The sequence below is a fragment of the Macaca fascicularis genome, chromosome 12, assembly GCF_037993035.2.
Source record: "Macaca fascicularis isolate 582-1 chromosome 12, T2T-MFA8v1.1".
Taxonomy (NCBI): Eukaryota; Metazoa; Chordata; class Mammalia; order Primates; family Cercopithecidae; genus Macaca; species Macaca fascicularis.
The window spans coordinates 44,342,911-44,358,924 of NC_088386.1; the positions used below are offsets into that span (position 1 = coordinate 44,342,911).

The 16,014-nt window shown below is 35.9% G+C and overlaps 1 protein-coding gene across 5 annotated transcripts in view; it reads left to right on the forward strand.

Annotated features, from left to right (window-relative positions):
* The window catches only part of EPC2 (enhancer of polycomb homolog 2), a 142,939-nt gene extending 127,157 nt beyond the window's left edge, over positions 1-15,782 (forward strand). For 3 of the 5 annotated variants that reach the window (XM_005573128.5, XM_005573130.5, XM_065525459.2), the window contains 4 exons: positions 9,569-9,705; positions 11,505-11,664; positions 12,580-12,913; positions 14,524-15,782. In XM_005573128.5, the coding sequence (XP_005573185.1) occupies positions 9,569-9,705; positions 11,505-11,664; positions 12,580-12,913; positions 14,524-14,596 (704 nt within the window). In that variant the 3' untranslated portion in view covers positions 14,597-15,782. The remainder of the gene's footprint in view (positions 1-9,568; positions 9,706-11,504; positions 11,665-12,579; positions 12,914-14,523) is intronic. The other 2 variants (XM_065525458.2, XM_074009079.1) reach the window with 1 other exon arrangement.
* The last annotated feature ends 232 nt before the right edge of the window (positions 15,783-16,014 follow it).

The window sequence follows — 16,014 nt, forward strand, 5'->3', positions numbered from 1 at the left end:
TGGTGCGTAATCTTTGATTAAATGTAACCATTACTCCTTGAGAGTACCTTTGAAAACTCTTTCTGGAAAATGATTTTTAGGAGACTCCCTGTGAATAATTTTTTTTTTTTTTTTTTTTTTTTTTAGATGGAGTCTCGCTGTATCGCCCAGTCTGGAGTGCAGTGGCGTGATCTCAGCTCACTGCAACCTCTGCCTCCTGGGTTCAAGCGATTCTCCTGTCTCAGCCTCCCAAATAGCTGGGACTACAGGAGCATACCACCATGCCCAGCTAATTTTTGTATTTTTAGTAGAGACAGGGTTTTGCCGTGTTGGCCGGGCTGGTCTCGAAATCCTGACCTCAGGTGATCCACCTGCCTCAGCCTCCCAAAGTGCTAGGATTATAGGCATGAGCCATTGTGCCAAGCCCCTGTGAATAATAATTTTTGTCCGATAGCTTACCTCTAGTTAGATCAGGAAGTTTTTTCATTTTTAAGAGATGTATTCAAATTAATGTAATATTTTTATGACATGTACATTGTAAATAATGTATAATATCTGGAGAATCTAAGGTACAATTTTGATTTGTTTTCTTCTGTGGTCTGTTTTATCACATGTATGCAAGTATGTATAATTTATAAATATCTTTATAATGTATACGTTGTATATATGCATTGTATCCCAAGATTAACATAGAGACTTACACTGTTGATACCTTTTTTTTTTTTGTATTTCTAAATTACTTCCTGGATGATACATTCTAGGATGTGAAATTATCATATTTAAACTTCCTTACAGTGATCATGAATAACTTTAGCTTGATTGGTCTCAATAATGTTCAGTCTCTTTTAGCTACTGAACTGCCTCTTTTCCAACTTGACTTGTACAGTGATTTGTTTAAAGGTTATAATATTGGATTTGTTTGAATGATTAGAAATTGGCATATCATTTATCCAAATTAGTTGGTTAATTTTCTCCTAAACGAACTTAAGTAAGGAAAATGGCCTCCCATTATATAAAGTTCATGAGTCTGTGAAGTTGAAAGAGTGCTTGAAGCTGAAATGGATAAATGTGTAATACAATTTGAGGCTGCAGGATTATTAGAAATCTAAAGATAGTAGAAAGTTGACAAGTATTAAATCAGATCTTTTTTCAGCCAGCTCTAAGACAAAGTTCCAGTTTATTTAGCTAAATGGAATTCTTGTACTAAACATTCTCAAAATAATTTTTCTTAAAAAGAGTTTAAAACACACCATATAGAGGCATTTATAATTACATTTGACCGTAGGCTGATTGTTTTCTCTGCTGATGTATACCACATTAAAAAGTGATTTTAATGTCTTCCTTCTCAGCGTGAACATTGTCAGATATTTTCAGCTTCATACTATACATTCCAGATTAACTCTAGATTTAACTTGACTTTTTTCCAGAAAGTATATATGTGTTGTATATATTGTTTTTTTTGATTGTTTTTTTTTTTTTTTTTTTTTTTTGAGACAGAGTCTCGCTCTGCCGCCCAGGCTGGAGTGCAGTGGCCGGATCTCAACTCACTGCAAACTCCGCCTCCCGGTTTCAGGCCATTCTCCTGACTCAGCCTCCCGAGTAGCTGGGACTACAGGCGCCCGCCACCTCGCCCGGCTAGTTTTTTTTGTATTTTTTAGTAGAGATGGGGTTTCACCGTTTTAGCCAAGTCTCGATCTCCTGACCTCGTGATCCGCCCGTCTCGGCCTCCCAAAGTGCTGGGATTACAGGCTTGAGCCACTGCACCCGGCCTGTATATATTGTTATATCATCAATACGACATATGTATTGGTCCAAAATATAAGTTAATACGACTTAAATAGTTCCATTATAATCACCTCTATAATCCTATGACACTACCATACAACATAAAATAAGCATTTAAACTGTTACGTTAGGCGTGCATGTACTTCTCAGGGAATTTAAGTCACAAGTTGGCTATGTTAACATCATAGACAACAAGATTTTTTTGTATTTTTATCTTTACATTACCATTAGAAAAAAAATAATCTTTTTGGTCTGTGTGATTTTTCCTATCTGAAATTTTTTAATACCCTCAACACAGTACCATTTCTTTCCTTAAAAAATTTTAAGACTTAAGCAACAACTAAGGTACATTAGAATTCAGTGTTTTGAAATCATATCTGTCTTATTTAGTAATTTATTCCTAGAGTAAAAGATTTTGTTTGAACTCATTCTTCTTGACTGTGACTCCTCTAGTCACTGGGACCACAAGGTTTTTTGTTTTCAACAGATGTATTTTGTTTTAAAATAATAGGCATGGCAATACAAATACATAATGAAAAAAGTTTTTTAACAGCATTTAAAAAAATAATTGAAAACTTATAATTTAATGATTTGTATCAGTTATATTCATTATATAGATTTCTTAGTTCTGGTTAGATAATAATTTTAAGTGAATTCAGTTACAATTCCATGAATACGGATAGGAATTTCCTCATCTACCTAAATGGAAGGATGAGGGAGTTTTAGAAAACTATATTTTTACTTTTGATGGATGTATCCTCATGTATTTAAGGATACAGCAAAAGAATGGGATCCTCATGTGTTTGGTTTTTTTAATCTATGTGTCTTGAACACTTTTTCCTTCTGCTTGTTCTTAGCGGGCTTGGTCGTGAGAGCACAGTTGTTTTTAAGAGTAACAAGACAAAAAATAAGGGACCAAGACTAACACTGGATTGTACTTTTCCCTGGCAGAGAGTAACACTGAACTAAACAGATTATTAGTACTAAATTGTCCATTTCACAGCTGGGAAATCCCAGCAAATGAGTTTAATCAGAAATAGAAACATAATGCACTTTATTTATATCACAGATTCCTTAGTTCTTAAACAAAAATTAAAAAGAGGGCTGCATCTTATGTGGAATTAAGGGCTAGTGGCAAATAATTTTCTCTTAAATGTTGTTAATAGCCCTGATTAATGTTTTCCAAGTCATAGCCCATGTGTCCAAAATATATTCTAGGCCAGGCACAGTGAATCATGCCTGTAATCCCAGCACTTTGGGAGGCTGAGGCAGGTGGATCACTTGAGGCCAGGAGTTCAAGACCAGGCTGGGCAACGTGGCAAAACCCAGTTTCTACTAAAAATACAAAAGTTAGGTGGGTGTGGTGGCACGTGCCTCTAGTCCCAGCTGAGGGGGGAAGAGCTCTTGAACCCAGGAAGTAGAGGCTGCAGTGAGCCAAGATCTTGCCATTGCACTCCAGCCTGGGTGACAAAGTAAGACCCTGACTCAAAAAAATAAATAAATATATATATATTTGCATATATATATATGCAAAAATTGCATATATATGTGTGTGTGTTATCTTTTATATACTTAAAGGAAAATTGAAAACTGTATCCTAGGTATTAGAACCAAAACTAAAGACTTCATTTGAAAGCAGAGATGTGTTTCATTAACCTTTAAGTAAAATAAAGGTATATCCTCTTAATTGAAAAACACTTCTCAAAGAAAAAAAGCAGGATAAAGAATAGATTGATTGTGGTGAACATGACAATTGAATAACCAAGAGAAATTAATTTCATACATCATTTAGTGTCTCTTATATGGGAAACACTGGGTTAAGTGTTTAAAAGTTGCAGTTTTACAAGACAATCCTTACCTTCAAGGAACTTAATTAATAGCACATGCAAATTGTAATATGTACATGAAGAATGTAATTTCTTCACATAAACAGGGGATAATCCTTTGAAACTACAGTATTATTCTTTGAGATGATGTTCTTAAATCCAGAACTCAAGAAAATACATTTTGTATCTAAAAGTGCTTTGCTTTTTCAGATTTGAAAGGACAGATTAATTTACATTTAGTTTTAGTTTTCACTAATGCATGGTTGCAAATTAACATGATACTTTTTTCTTATCTTACCTGTCATAATATACAGAATAGATACCAGCAGCCTTTTTGACAACTTTAAATATCTTAATATTACCAATTTCTAAAATCATTGTTTGTAAAGTTTTCCAAGAGAAATTCCTGATTTTTAATTTCTTCAGTTTCTCTTCCCATTCATTCTTAAATCGTCATAAATGTGTGCAAGTATGATAGTTTTAGGATTGGTATAATGTGATTTAGCATCTAGCTAAGGATTAGGGTTGCTTCCAGAGGTGAGAAATGGATTCAGACCTAAGGGATTAAAATATTTTAGTTAAACTATAAAAGGAAATAACGAAGTTTCAATTGTAAATATTTGGCTTGGGTTTCAGAAGTTTAAATGGATTTTTAGTCTTTTTTCATTATCCTCACATCTATTTGTTCTCCATTCCCCAACGCCCCTCACCTTTCCACTCCCCACCCACAAAGACTCAGTTTATTGGTTAGTTTGCCTTTCACTGTAAGAGTTACATTTGTAAGATGTATACAGTCCTGGAAAGGTAATGTCAACCCTCCTGGATATGTTTGTCAGCAGAGTAGCTCCAGTGGTTTATATGAACTTTCATTTGACTTCCCACTCTAACCCAGAAGATTTGATGTAAGATCCCTCTCTCTACCCTTTAATCCTGCCCCAGATCTGTCCTTTAAAACAAAAATTGCATATAGTCAGAATATCTTTGATAAAGCATATACCAAAACTCTTGTAATACTGGATATAGTGACTCACCTCTGTAATCTCAGCACTTTGTGAGGACAAAGTGGGAGGATGGCTTGAGGCCAGGAGTTTGAGACCAGCCTGGGCAACATAGCAAGACCCTGTCTCCCCTTTTTTTTTTTTTTTTTTTTTTTTGAGACGAGTGTTGTTCTCTTGCCCCACACTGGAGTGCAATGGCATGATTCTGGCTCACTGCAATCTTCGCCTCCCAGGCAAAGCAGTTTTCGTGCATCATCCTCCCAAGTAGCTGGAATTATAGGCACGAGCCACCACGCCGAGCTAATTTTTTTATTTTTAGCAGAGATGGGGTTTCACCATGTTGCCCAGGCTAGTCTTGAACTCCTGACCTCAGGTGATCCACCCGCCTCGGCCTCCCAAAGTGCTGGGATTACAGACATGAGCCACTGCACCCAGGCAAAGACCCTGTCTCTTAAAAAAGAAAAAAAGAAAACTTGTAACAAAGACTGACCTGGTAGATGAAAAAATACTAGATAATGTATTCTTTTTGACTTTTAAATAATCTTTACTACCAAATTAGGTATTCTTCATTAAGCCGTGAAAATTTAGTCGAGGCTAGTATTTGAAAAATTCATGGCTTCCCAAGAATCCATCTTAGGCCAGTTTAAGAAACACTGCATTAAAAGTTAAGAGATGATGAAAAAACAAAGGCACAAGCACAAAAATCCTGTGTTCCTACTCTGTTGTGGGATGATCATCCAGAAGATCCAGAGTGTATTTCTGTTTAGATTGTTCTTTTCATTTGTCAACAAAAATAATACAGAGTTAACAAAGATTTCCCATATATTCAAGAATACCTCTGGGCACAAGCTTAAGAAGCAGGGACCTAAAGCTTTATAATCATTGTGTTAGTGTAAAATCTGTGGAGGTACACAGAGTATGTTTTTAGTTGATCACTAAGAAGTCACCTTAGGCAGAGCACCATACAGGAACTCATTTCATGAGGGATGGCTGGGACCTTTGAAAACAAAGTCTGCTTTCCAAGGATGGTGACAGATACCTAAGAAAAGGCATATGGATTTATCTGAGGAATAAAAGTAGACTGGTAATTACAAGATAGGTAATGAATCAGATTTGTAGAGGATAGCCAGAAAGGTGAGGGGCTTTCGTGAAAAACAGACTGTTCTGTATACAATATATCTAGAAATACAAGTATGTTACTAATGTCCTGAATTACATATTTGGGTATATAAAAGGGAAAATCATATAACAAGTATGCCGAATGTGTTATATAGAATGTGTTACCCAGGAAGTTTTGCAAAACATTTTACTTAGGGAAAGGAATACTTCTCATCTATCTGGAGTATTGAAATACTCCTGCCTTCAGAAAACAATCAGATTTATGGTTACTTTTAAATTGATAAGATTTGTGGGCATGTGATGGGATAGATTTATGACCAGCATGAATTTCACTTTTAAGCTAGCAACTTAAGATCAGCTAGTGAAAAAACTGGGCTTGGCCCTAAGCAAAAGAAGCAGAGAATCTCAATTTCCCTTTTGTACATTCCCACTTGCCCTTGGTGCCACCATCACCTCACCCAAAGCTGGGTCCCTGGTCCCTGTCTTGTATCTTATTCTGAAACAGATTTGTTCACTCTATAACCATTACTTATTTCTGATGTACTTTAATGTGTGCCTCTTGGTAATCCAGAGCAATGTAAGAAATATCTTCTGGATGTATTTCAGTAACTTATGAAAGAAAAAATAATTAGTAGAGAAAATGCTTTCAGTCAAATTTCTCCTGCCCCCGCCCCCCACCTACCAGTAAGTAAACCCTGAGAACCCTGAGAATTGCAATTCAATATTGTGTCCATGCTATTAAAACTGTGCATTTCATACCACTTTTCCTCCACCCCAAAATAATAAAGGAGTTAGAAAGGATATTTTGTATATGTTCCAATTTTGTGTCATTGATTACTCTTGGCGATTTTTGTCTAAAGTTTTGAAGTAATAATAAATAGTGCTCTAGAAAATTCTGAATGAGGAAGATCAGCTTGTTGCAAGCACAGAATACCTTGCTTAATAATAAAGAGCTAGATGCCAAGAATGGATATAACATACTGAGATTCAGGTGAGGGGGAAAATAAAAAAATGAATGTAATTTTTTAAAGCATATACATATAGAATTAAATTAAATTTGTGTCAGTGATTCTCAACCAGAAATGGGATCAGAAATGAGAATTTTAGTATCAAAGTCCACCTAGGTTTAAAAAGGTTAAGAAACACTGACCATTAGTCTGAATAATTTGGATTGCGACTAGGTTGGGATTTTCTGAGTTTCCTATGAGGAGAAAAGAATAAGGTTCCTGAGCAAATTAATGGTCTCAAGAAGACAGGACAGTAAATGCGGACACCCAAAAAAAACAGCTAGTTTTATCTGTTTCCCTTTTTAATATGTACACAAATGATCATGTGTTCATAAAAGCAGGTAGAACACAGCTAGTTGGCAATATTTTATCTATGATTTACCAACCCAAAAAATATTTTTGTTGTTGTTAAAAAGTAGCAATTTGGGCTGGTCACAGTGGCTCATGCCTGTAATTCCAGCACTTTGGGAGACTGAGGCAGGCAGATCACTTGCGGCCATGAATTGGAGGCCAGCCTGGGCAACATAATGAGACCCTGGGTATACAAAAATTTAAAAAAATTAGCCAGGTGTGATGCCATGCACTTGTAGTTCCAACTACTCACTACTCAGGAGGCTGAGGCGGGAGGATCACTTGAACCCAGGAGTTCAAGGCTGCAGTGAGCTATGATTGTACCACTGCACTCCAGCCTGGGCAATAGAGCAAGACTCTGCCTCCAAAAAACAGGAATTTGTTCTTTCTACTAATTTAGATATATACTTTATTCTGAATTAGTAAGATTTTATCAGCTGACTTAAACGATTATAGAAAGAAGAAAAAATTCTCATTCTTGCTTCTTTCTCAATTTTGAAATAGCCACTGAAAGTATATATTCTTATTTGGCTTATTCCTCACTTAATATTAATCATTGTGCCTCTCACCTTTTCACCAGAGCGTAAAGCTCAACTCTGGACACACTTGACACTGGACTTAAGGACTGTTGTAATAATACCAGATTCCAAGTCCATTTCTTTTGAATTGGTGAACTGTACACATAGGACTTAAACAGATTTATTTGGGTTTAATTTAAGATTTTTCTTTCTGTCTTTGTATCTAATAAACTATTTTTCATCTCTTTCCCCAAGGTTTTCAAACAGCTGGAAATTCATGAATACTTCACATTTTCATTTGAGGTTGAAGATTATAAATTTAGAATTTAAAAAAATTTTTTTCATTTAAAAATAGAACACTTGCAGTGAATTTAACATGTGCAAAGAAAGACATTTGATTTTGTTGGTAATTCAGTAAGATAACTAATGTGTACTTCAAAAATACAGGTAATTTAAAAATTTTAGAGTGAGCACTGTAATAGCCCCAAGGTTTTGAATCTTTTAAAAATAACATTGCTATCTAAGAACTGTTTTCCCCTTCTAGTCCAAGACAAATTTTAATGATAATATTGTGGAATAGAAATGAGAGTATATCCAAAGCTTTGTTCATTTCTGGGGCATAACTCCTTTTTCATAGAAAATAGACTGTACTAGGCATAACTTGTTATATGTCTAATTTACCATAAATATTTTTTTAAATTATTTATGCGTGATCCTACTCAACAGAAAACTTGGGAGAGTTAAGTAAGCTAGATTGAGGCTGTAGTTGCTAGTCTAAACTCCTTTAGGTCATATTGATTAGATCACTCAATTACATGTAAAGGTTGATTCATTAATTGGTATTTCTTATGTCTGTCTTTTCTTTCCAACTACATTCCAAGACTTTGTAACAGAGATCCTCTTCTTATTTTCCCCTGTATTCACTGTAACTCTTAGTGCAGCATTCTGCATTATAGTAGATAAGTAAATATTTGTTGATTGAAATAATTGGGAGAAAGGAAAGTGAGCAGTTAAAAAATAGAGCAAAATTACTCTAAAGTACATTTCTTCTCATGTCATTTAATTTTTCTTGACTCTAATATTGTACTGACTTCCATGGAAATGTCTTTGTGTTCTCTAAATCAGTTTATCAATCATCTGCTGAAATATCAACGAATGAAATTTTGTTTACATTTCTTTGAGAAAAATGGTTTCTGTAACTTAGCTGATTTTTTCAAAAAACGCAGCTGGTTGGCAATATTTTATCTATGATCTACCAACCCAAAAGTATTTTTGTTGTTGTTAAAAACAACAAAATACTTTGTTTTCATTTGAAACACACTTTTAACATAGTTGGTCACAATAAAATTTGTTACATCTGAGGATACATATTATCTTCAGTTTTCTGAATACTTGTCTGATTTCTAGCCCATATTTTTATAGATGGATTTACTTTAGACATTGAATCTGTTGTCTTAAATTATAGTTTATGGTTATGTTAGATGAATGTTGCTCTCTACTTTGATTTGTAATCAGAGAATAAAATATTTTCACTTCAATATTATATGAAACCAGCAGTAAAAATCATTGACAGTCTTGCAGATGGTCCTACTTTCTTATTAAGGCTATAACTTAGTGATTATTTTATTACTATTAACATGAATAAATCAAAGTTTTTCTCATTACTTGCTCGTCATAATGTAGAGAATTAAGAGTGGTCTCAAAGATGTTAAGTCTGAATAAATGGTAAAATATTCATGTTAGAACTATATTATTAAACAAAAACTACATTTAGGCACTTTTCTTAGCATGTGATGGAGATCACAGATACAAGCATACACCACACTTGATGAAAGATTTGCCATTTTCATTAGATTATTTTCTGATAATCCATATTGTAGTTTGTTATTGCTTTCATCTTAATTGTGGAGTAAATTTATATTCTGCTTATGTTATTAAAAATCTTTTAAAACGTACTCATTTCCAAAATTCATGTTGTTTACCAGTAACAGGGGGTATCACGGAAGAGCAGTTTCAGACACATCAGCAGCAGTTAGTTCAGATGCAAAGGCAGCAACTTGCCCAGCTTCAGCAGAAACAGCAATCTCAGCATTCCTCGCAACAGACACATCCAAAAGCACAGGTAAACTGCTCTTTTTGTCATAGTTATGTCTGTTTCTTTCATCAGTATGTAGTTTTATTCCATTTTTGTCAAGTCAGATACCAAGAAGATAATCTTGGTTTTGCCACTCTTGATTTGGGGGCTCTAACCTGAATTTCTTTTCAGTTAATGTACGTAATTTTAAGTGACTAGCTTATAAACTAGTCTCTTAATACTTTGAGAAGAGTTCTGGAGCCAGATACGGTATTTTCAATTTTTTGAAGGGTTGTTAAGAATTTATAGAAGTAATTATATATGCAGTTGTAAGAATCATTCTCCACCTCTACTCCCCCAAAGAAGATTTTTTTGAAAGATATAACTTTCCTAACCACTTCCTAAACTATGTGTTTAAGTGCCATGTGGATGTGCTTCATAAGCTGGGCAGTAATTCAGTTGAATTGTGCAATATATTAACAGCATAATGCCTTGCCATTGTGAATCACATTTTCCTGTTGAAGAAAATTGCAGCCAGGCACGGTGGCTCACGCCTGTAATCCCAGCACTTTGGGCAGCTGAGGCAGGCAGATCACTTGAGGTCGGAAGTTCGAGATCAGCCTGGCCAACATGGCAAAACCCTGTCTCTACTAAAAATACAAAAATTAACTGGGCATGGTGGTACATACCTGTAAGCCCAGCTACTTGGGAGACTGGAGCATGAGAATCACTTGAACTCTGAAGGGGAAGTTTCAGTGAGCTAAATCGCGCCACTGCACTCCAGCCTGGGTGATGGAGTCAGACTGTGTCTCAAAAAAATTAATAAATAAATAAAAGTTTTTAAAAATGAAGAAGAAAATTGCCACTAAGGGAAGTTGTTTGTAGACACCACTAAATAAAGATGCTAGAGATAAGAATAAAAATACTTCATAAAACCATAATTGCCAGAAGGAACCAGCCTTGCCAACACCTTGATTTTAACCCCATAAGCTTCATTGTGGACTTCTGGCCTACAGAACTATATGATGATAAATTTCTATTTTAAGCCACTAAAAACAAAACTAAGAAATCTTATTTCAAATTTGAACCACCTGAAAAACATAAACCTTGCATTTTAGGTCTTAAATTTTATTGCTCTATAATTCTAAAACCACTTCTAAAGTAGTAACTGAGATTTACTCAATCTTGGTTATATTTTGTGAGCTCGCAGGCTAGAATCTGCCCGTTGTGGTTCAGCCCATTCTCAAAGGGTCAGTACACTGACTTTAAAGATCCTGACTCCAGTAACATGAGTATCTCAGTGACTTTGGAACCCAACACTCCTGTGACATCCAGGTGTATCTGGGACTTGCTCAAGGACTAGGGCTGTAGGACTTAGTAACCAGTTTTATACAGAATGAAGGAGGAATGGCTATTTAAACTTTTCTGAGTCTCTTGGTTAACCAGCCTAAAGTAGTTTCAGCCTGTTTCAGGGTTAGGCCAAGATAGGTTTTCACGTTGTGACAAAAATATCTATTAATTATATCTTTGATTTCATTTTATCCAAGTATCTAGTTTGTCAAGCATTTTTAAAAGCATTCATTAATATTTACTGGAAAAATTAATAGAACATTAAAGCCTTGGGTTATTTAATCTCTAGTTCTTTCTCAGAAATAAATTCCCAGTTTTTGTTCACTTCCCTGCTTCATTTACCAAAAATCGTCTATGGAATCCTAGATCTCTTAATCTAAACACTTATAATTGTTCAAGGTTAGAAAGGCAACAGCCTCTTGGGTTTGCCCCATCCCTTAATATGTTCATAAAATTACATCTAAAAATTAGAGAATTTAACTTTGTTCATTCTATAGGGCTCAAGCACCTCTGACTGTATGTCTAAAACACTTGACTCAGCAAGCGCCCACTTTGCTGCATCTGCAGTGGTCAGTGCACCTGTTCCAAGTCGCAGTGAGGTAGCCAAGGAACAGAACACTGGCCACAACAACATAAACGGTGTTGTCCAGCCTTCAGGTACAGCTGGGGTTTCACATGGTACCTACTTTCTTGAAGTTGTAACTCAGTAATTGGGAGTATGGTTTTTGTTTTTTTATCCAAGGAGAAAATGTGTGTAAGAAGTCAATCAGGACTCTTTAGGATTTCTTTGGAAAGATAGGGAGAAATAGCTAGATGTTTCTAGAATTCACATAGAATCTACTCCTTGTTTTCTCCCTCATCCATTGAATACATAACCTGTGTAACACTCTACCCTTCCTGGTTTCATTCACATACTGTCAGTTGCCTCACATCTTAGGAAATCTGTTGAGCTAACCATCCCCATTGAATCATCCATGCATTGATAAAAAGGTGAAATATAACCCAGGACAGTAATAAACTGGAAATCAGGTTTGCCCTCCCACTCTTACATACCACTCATAGGCATACTTCCTCTGGCTCCGCCTCTTTAGATAGAGTATTGCCATGAAACCCTGTCTGCTTCTTAGTACCTTGAGTCCGCAAAAACTTGCTATTCCTATCATCCTTCAGCTACCTCTCAGACCCTAGGATTTTCCAGTTGCTTTTATATATACTCATGAGCCTGATTGTCCATTTTTACTAATATTCATGGATGTGTGCATTCTTAGGGAAACCCAACTGTCATTTCCATCTGTCCTGTTATACTTAACTCCACAGTTGCCAGATATAGGCGGCAGGATACTTTGCAAAGCTCTTTTTTGTAGACCAGTAGAAAGAGGATGTTTTGGGGGTTGTAGCAGATTAGTACATTCTACTTAGTGATCAGAAGCTCCCTTTGGAGAGATCAGTGTGTGAAAAGTTAACTTGGCATTCAATTCAAATACAAATATTTGTATTTATTTTTATTAAACTTCTAAAAATAGTTTTATTGATGTCTCATGATACTAATTGAATGACTTTTTTCTTTTTCAGGAACCTCTAAAACATTATACTCCACCAATATGGCTTTATCATCTAGCCCAGGGATTTCAGCTGTACAACTTGTAAGGACAGTTGGCCACACCACTACAAACCACTTAATCCCAGCATTGTGCACAAGCAGTCCTCAGACACTTCCCATGAACAATTCCTGCCTGACAAATGCAGTGCACCTCAATAATGTCAGTGTTGTTTCTCCAGTCAATGTGCATATCAATACACGGACTTCAGCACCATCGCCAACAGCCTTAAAACTTGCCACAGTTGCTGCCAGTATGGACAGAGTGCCAAAGGTTACTCCCAGCAGTGCCATCAGCAGCATAGCAAGGTGTGTGTGTGTGTTTCAGTGATGAGAACCCTTTGTGCTGGCTGTCCTGTGGGAAGAAAAAGACTTTTTTTTACACTGCTCAAGCAATAGGTGTTTATTGACAGACTTGATTTTCAATAGATACTGAAGATCTGTATAAAATTCTGTGACTTAGTTATTTGTTTAAGGTGCCTAGTAGGATGCTTAAATGCCAACCTAGTAGGATTATTAGAGAAAGGGAGAGTAGTAGTAGAGAGAGAGAAAGGAAAAGAAAGAAAAGGACATCAAATTGTTAAACACATCACAGTCTATGTTAGAAGCTTCAGTTACTTTTCCCCCCTCCCCCCCACCCCACCCCCAAGATGGAGTCTCGCTCTCTTGCCCAGGCTGGAGTGCAGTGGCGCAGTCTCGGCTCACAGCAAGCTCCGCCTACCGGGTTCAAGCGATTCTCCTGCCTCAGTCTCCCAAGTAGCTGGGACTACAGGCACTTGCCACCACACCTGGCTAATTTTTGTATTTTTAGTAGAGATGGGGTTTCACTCTGTTGGCCAGGATGGTCTCAATCTCCTGACGTGTTGATCCACCCGCCTCAGCCTTCCAAAGTGCTGGGATTACAGGCGTGAAGTTACTCTTGTCTGGTGTTTTATAGTTTAGGCAGTCTGGAAGATGAGAGTTGTTATGATTAACTCCGTGCCAGAGTTTAGGTTTCACATCCAAATTTGTGTTTTCTTTAGCATCATACACAAAGGGAAAGTAAATTACTTTATGTATATTAAAAATGAGAATATTCTAGGATTAATGTACATCTATAATATATTTTAGAATGTTTTTATATTTCTGTCTATGACACTAATACAAGGAGAACAGTGAATCAGAAAAAAATTGATTTGCATAGGTTAATACATGATCTTAAGCCTATAGAATTAAACTCTAGTGGAAAATAATTTCCGTAATACTGTGCTCCTAATGATTATTCTTTTTGAGTGTCATATGCTTCATCTCTCAGAAAAAAAAAGGAAAACTTGGTTTGTCCTGTGATACATATTTCATAAGTAATTTCTCATTGGCTTCTACTGAAATGTTATGTTAAATTATTATCTTTCCTAAGTAAATAGCTATAATAAGGCCGGGCGCAGTGGCTCAAGCCTGTAATCCCAGCACTTTGGGAGGCCGAGACGGGCAGATCACGAGGTCAGGAGATCGACACCATCCTGGCTAATACAGTGAAACCCCGTCTCTACTAAAAAAATACAAAAAAACTAGCTGGGCGAGGTGGCGGGCGCCTGTAGTCCCAGCTACTCGGGAGGCTGAGGCAGGAGAATGGCGTAAACCCGGGAGGCGGAGCTTGCAGTGAGCTGAGATCCGGCCACTGCACTCAAGCGGGCGACAGAGTGACACTCCGTCTCAAAAAAAAAAAAAAATAGCTATAATAAAAAAAATTAGGAATTATTGGAATTTCTGAGCTGAAGAAAAATTTTTCTCATTCCTTTCTAGAAATCGTAAAAATGGGAATTGTTCTTGTGAAGTCATGTTTAGTTGTAGTTACATAACAATGTTTTTGTAAATACTAAGTGGTAGCATCAGTGTTCTAGAGAGTATTAATGTTTATTTTATTCTTTGCTTTATCATAGAGAGAACCACGAACCAGAAAGATTGGGCTTAAATGGAATAGCAGAGACAACAGTAGCTATGGAAGTGACATAACCTAAACCATGTGGCTCTGACCTGTGCTGACGGTGTGCAGTCATTCATATTCCAGCTGAATGCAAAAGGCACCACTCTGTGGATCACAGAGTGTAACAATGGACCTAAATGGACTATAGTATATTGGATGTTAAATCCATATATGATGTATATTTTGTAAAATTGGGAAAATCACTACCTTGTAAAATAGTTTATTTGTATCATCAATATTATTTCTGTTACTTGAATAGTAGATATTCATCATCATGCTTTTGCACTTGAATTTGCAACTGAATGGATTTTAAAAAATAATTCTTTAATGGGATCATGAGCATGAAATGGGATCCTGCATCACTTGTTTTAACTATTTATTTTGCCATGTTTACATTTTGTATCTTGTAAAAATAAATCCAACTTTGTGTCTAAAAAGTTAAAGATTCATAGCTAGGAAATGAAATTCTTGTAATTTTTTTCTAAAGGAACTGTAAAGTTTTCACTTGGTTCATTTTGTTTCACAATTTGACTAGATGGACTTTTTGGTAAATACTTTAGTGGCATTTCACTGTCAAATATGAAGTTCAAGGCAAAATAGTATTTTCTATTACTGTGCAGGGGAAAGGGATGGATCGATACATGCAAATTTAATGTAGTAACTCACTTTTCCATGTATTTTGAATGTATATTTCTATTTATAATACCAATTTATAAAAAATAATTACACAAAAAATGGAATAGGAAAAATTATGCATCTAGCACATTTAAACTGTGCAGATATGAAAATTTTTCGAGGATTACATTTTATCTGAAGGCTGCATATTTTAACTGGCTTTAAAACTGTAACACACCACATAAAAGATACTTTACCAGGTATGTATTGCATTATATCATTGCAATAATTATTGGAAGTCTAGATATCGAGCCATCCCAGGTGTTGGGAGGGGGGAGGGTTGTGGCAAGATTGTCTTTTCAATTTTGGAGAGTTTTCCTGTGGCTACAAGGCAAGTAACGGGTTGGAAAAAGTCTGACTGTAAGCGTTGGACACCTTCATAGTGTAGTGTTTTAGTGACTTTTTTTATACGGTTCTTGTAAATTAGATACGTGTAGTGGTGTTTCAGAATGTTTGTTTATGCACTAGTTCAGACAACTTTCCCTGTTACTTGTTCTTGATAAGTGAAAACTGCAGGGAAATAAAAAATACATATCAAAACATGGACATGCTGCATATGTGTTTATTTCACAATGTGCACACAGTATAAGTGAAAATTTAAGGGAGATGATAGCACTTAACAGCACTTTTCATGTTCACATGCTTTCCAAGCATTAATGAAAAGAACTATAGGAAGCTCATCTGTGGGCTCTATTGGGTTTCCGATAATCCAATATAAACTACCTTTGATATGAAAGTTCGTAAGATATTTTACAGAATGTAAGTAATTTGC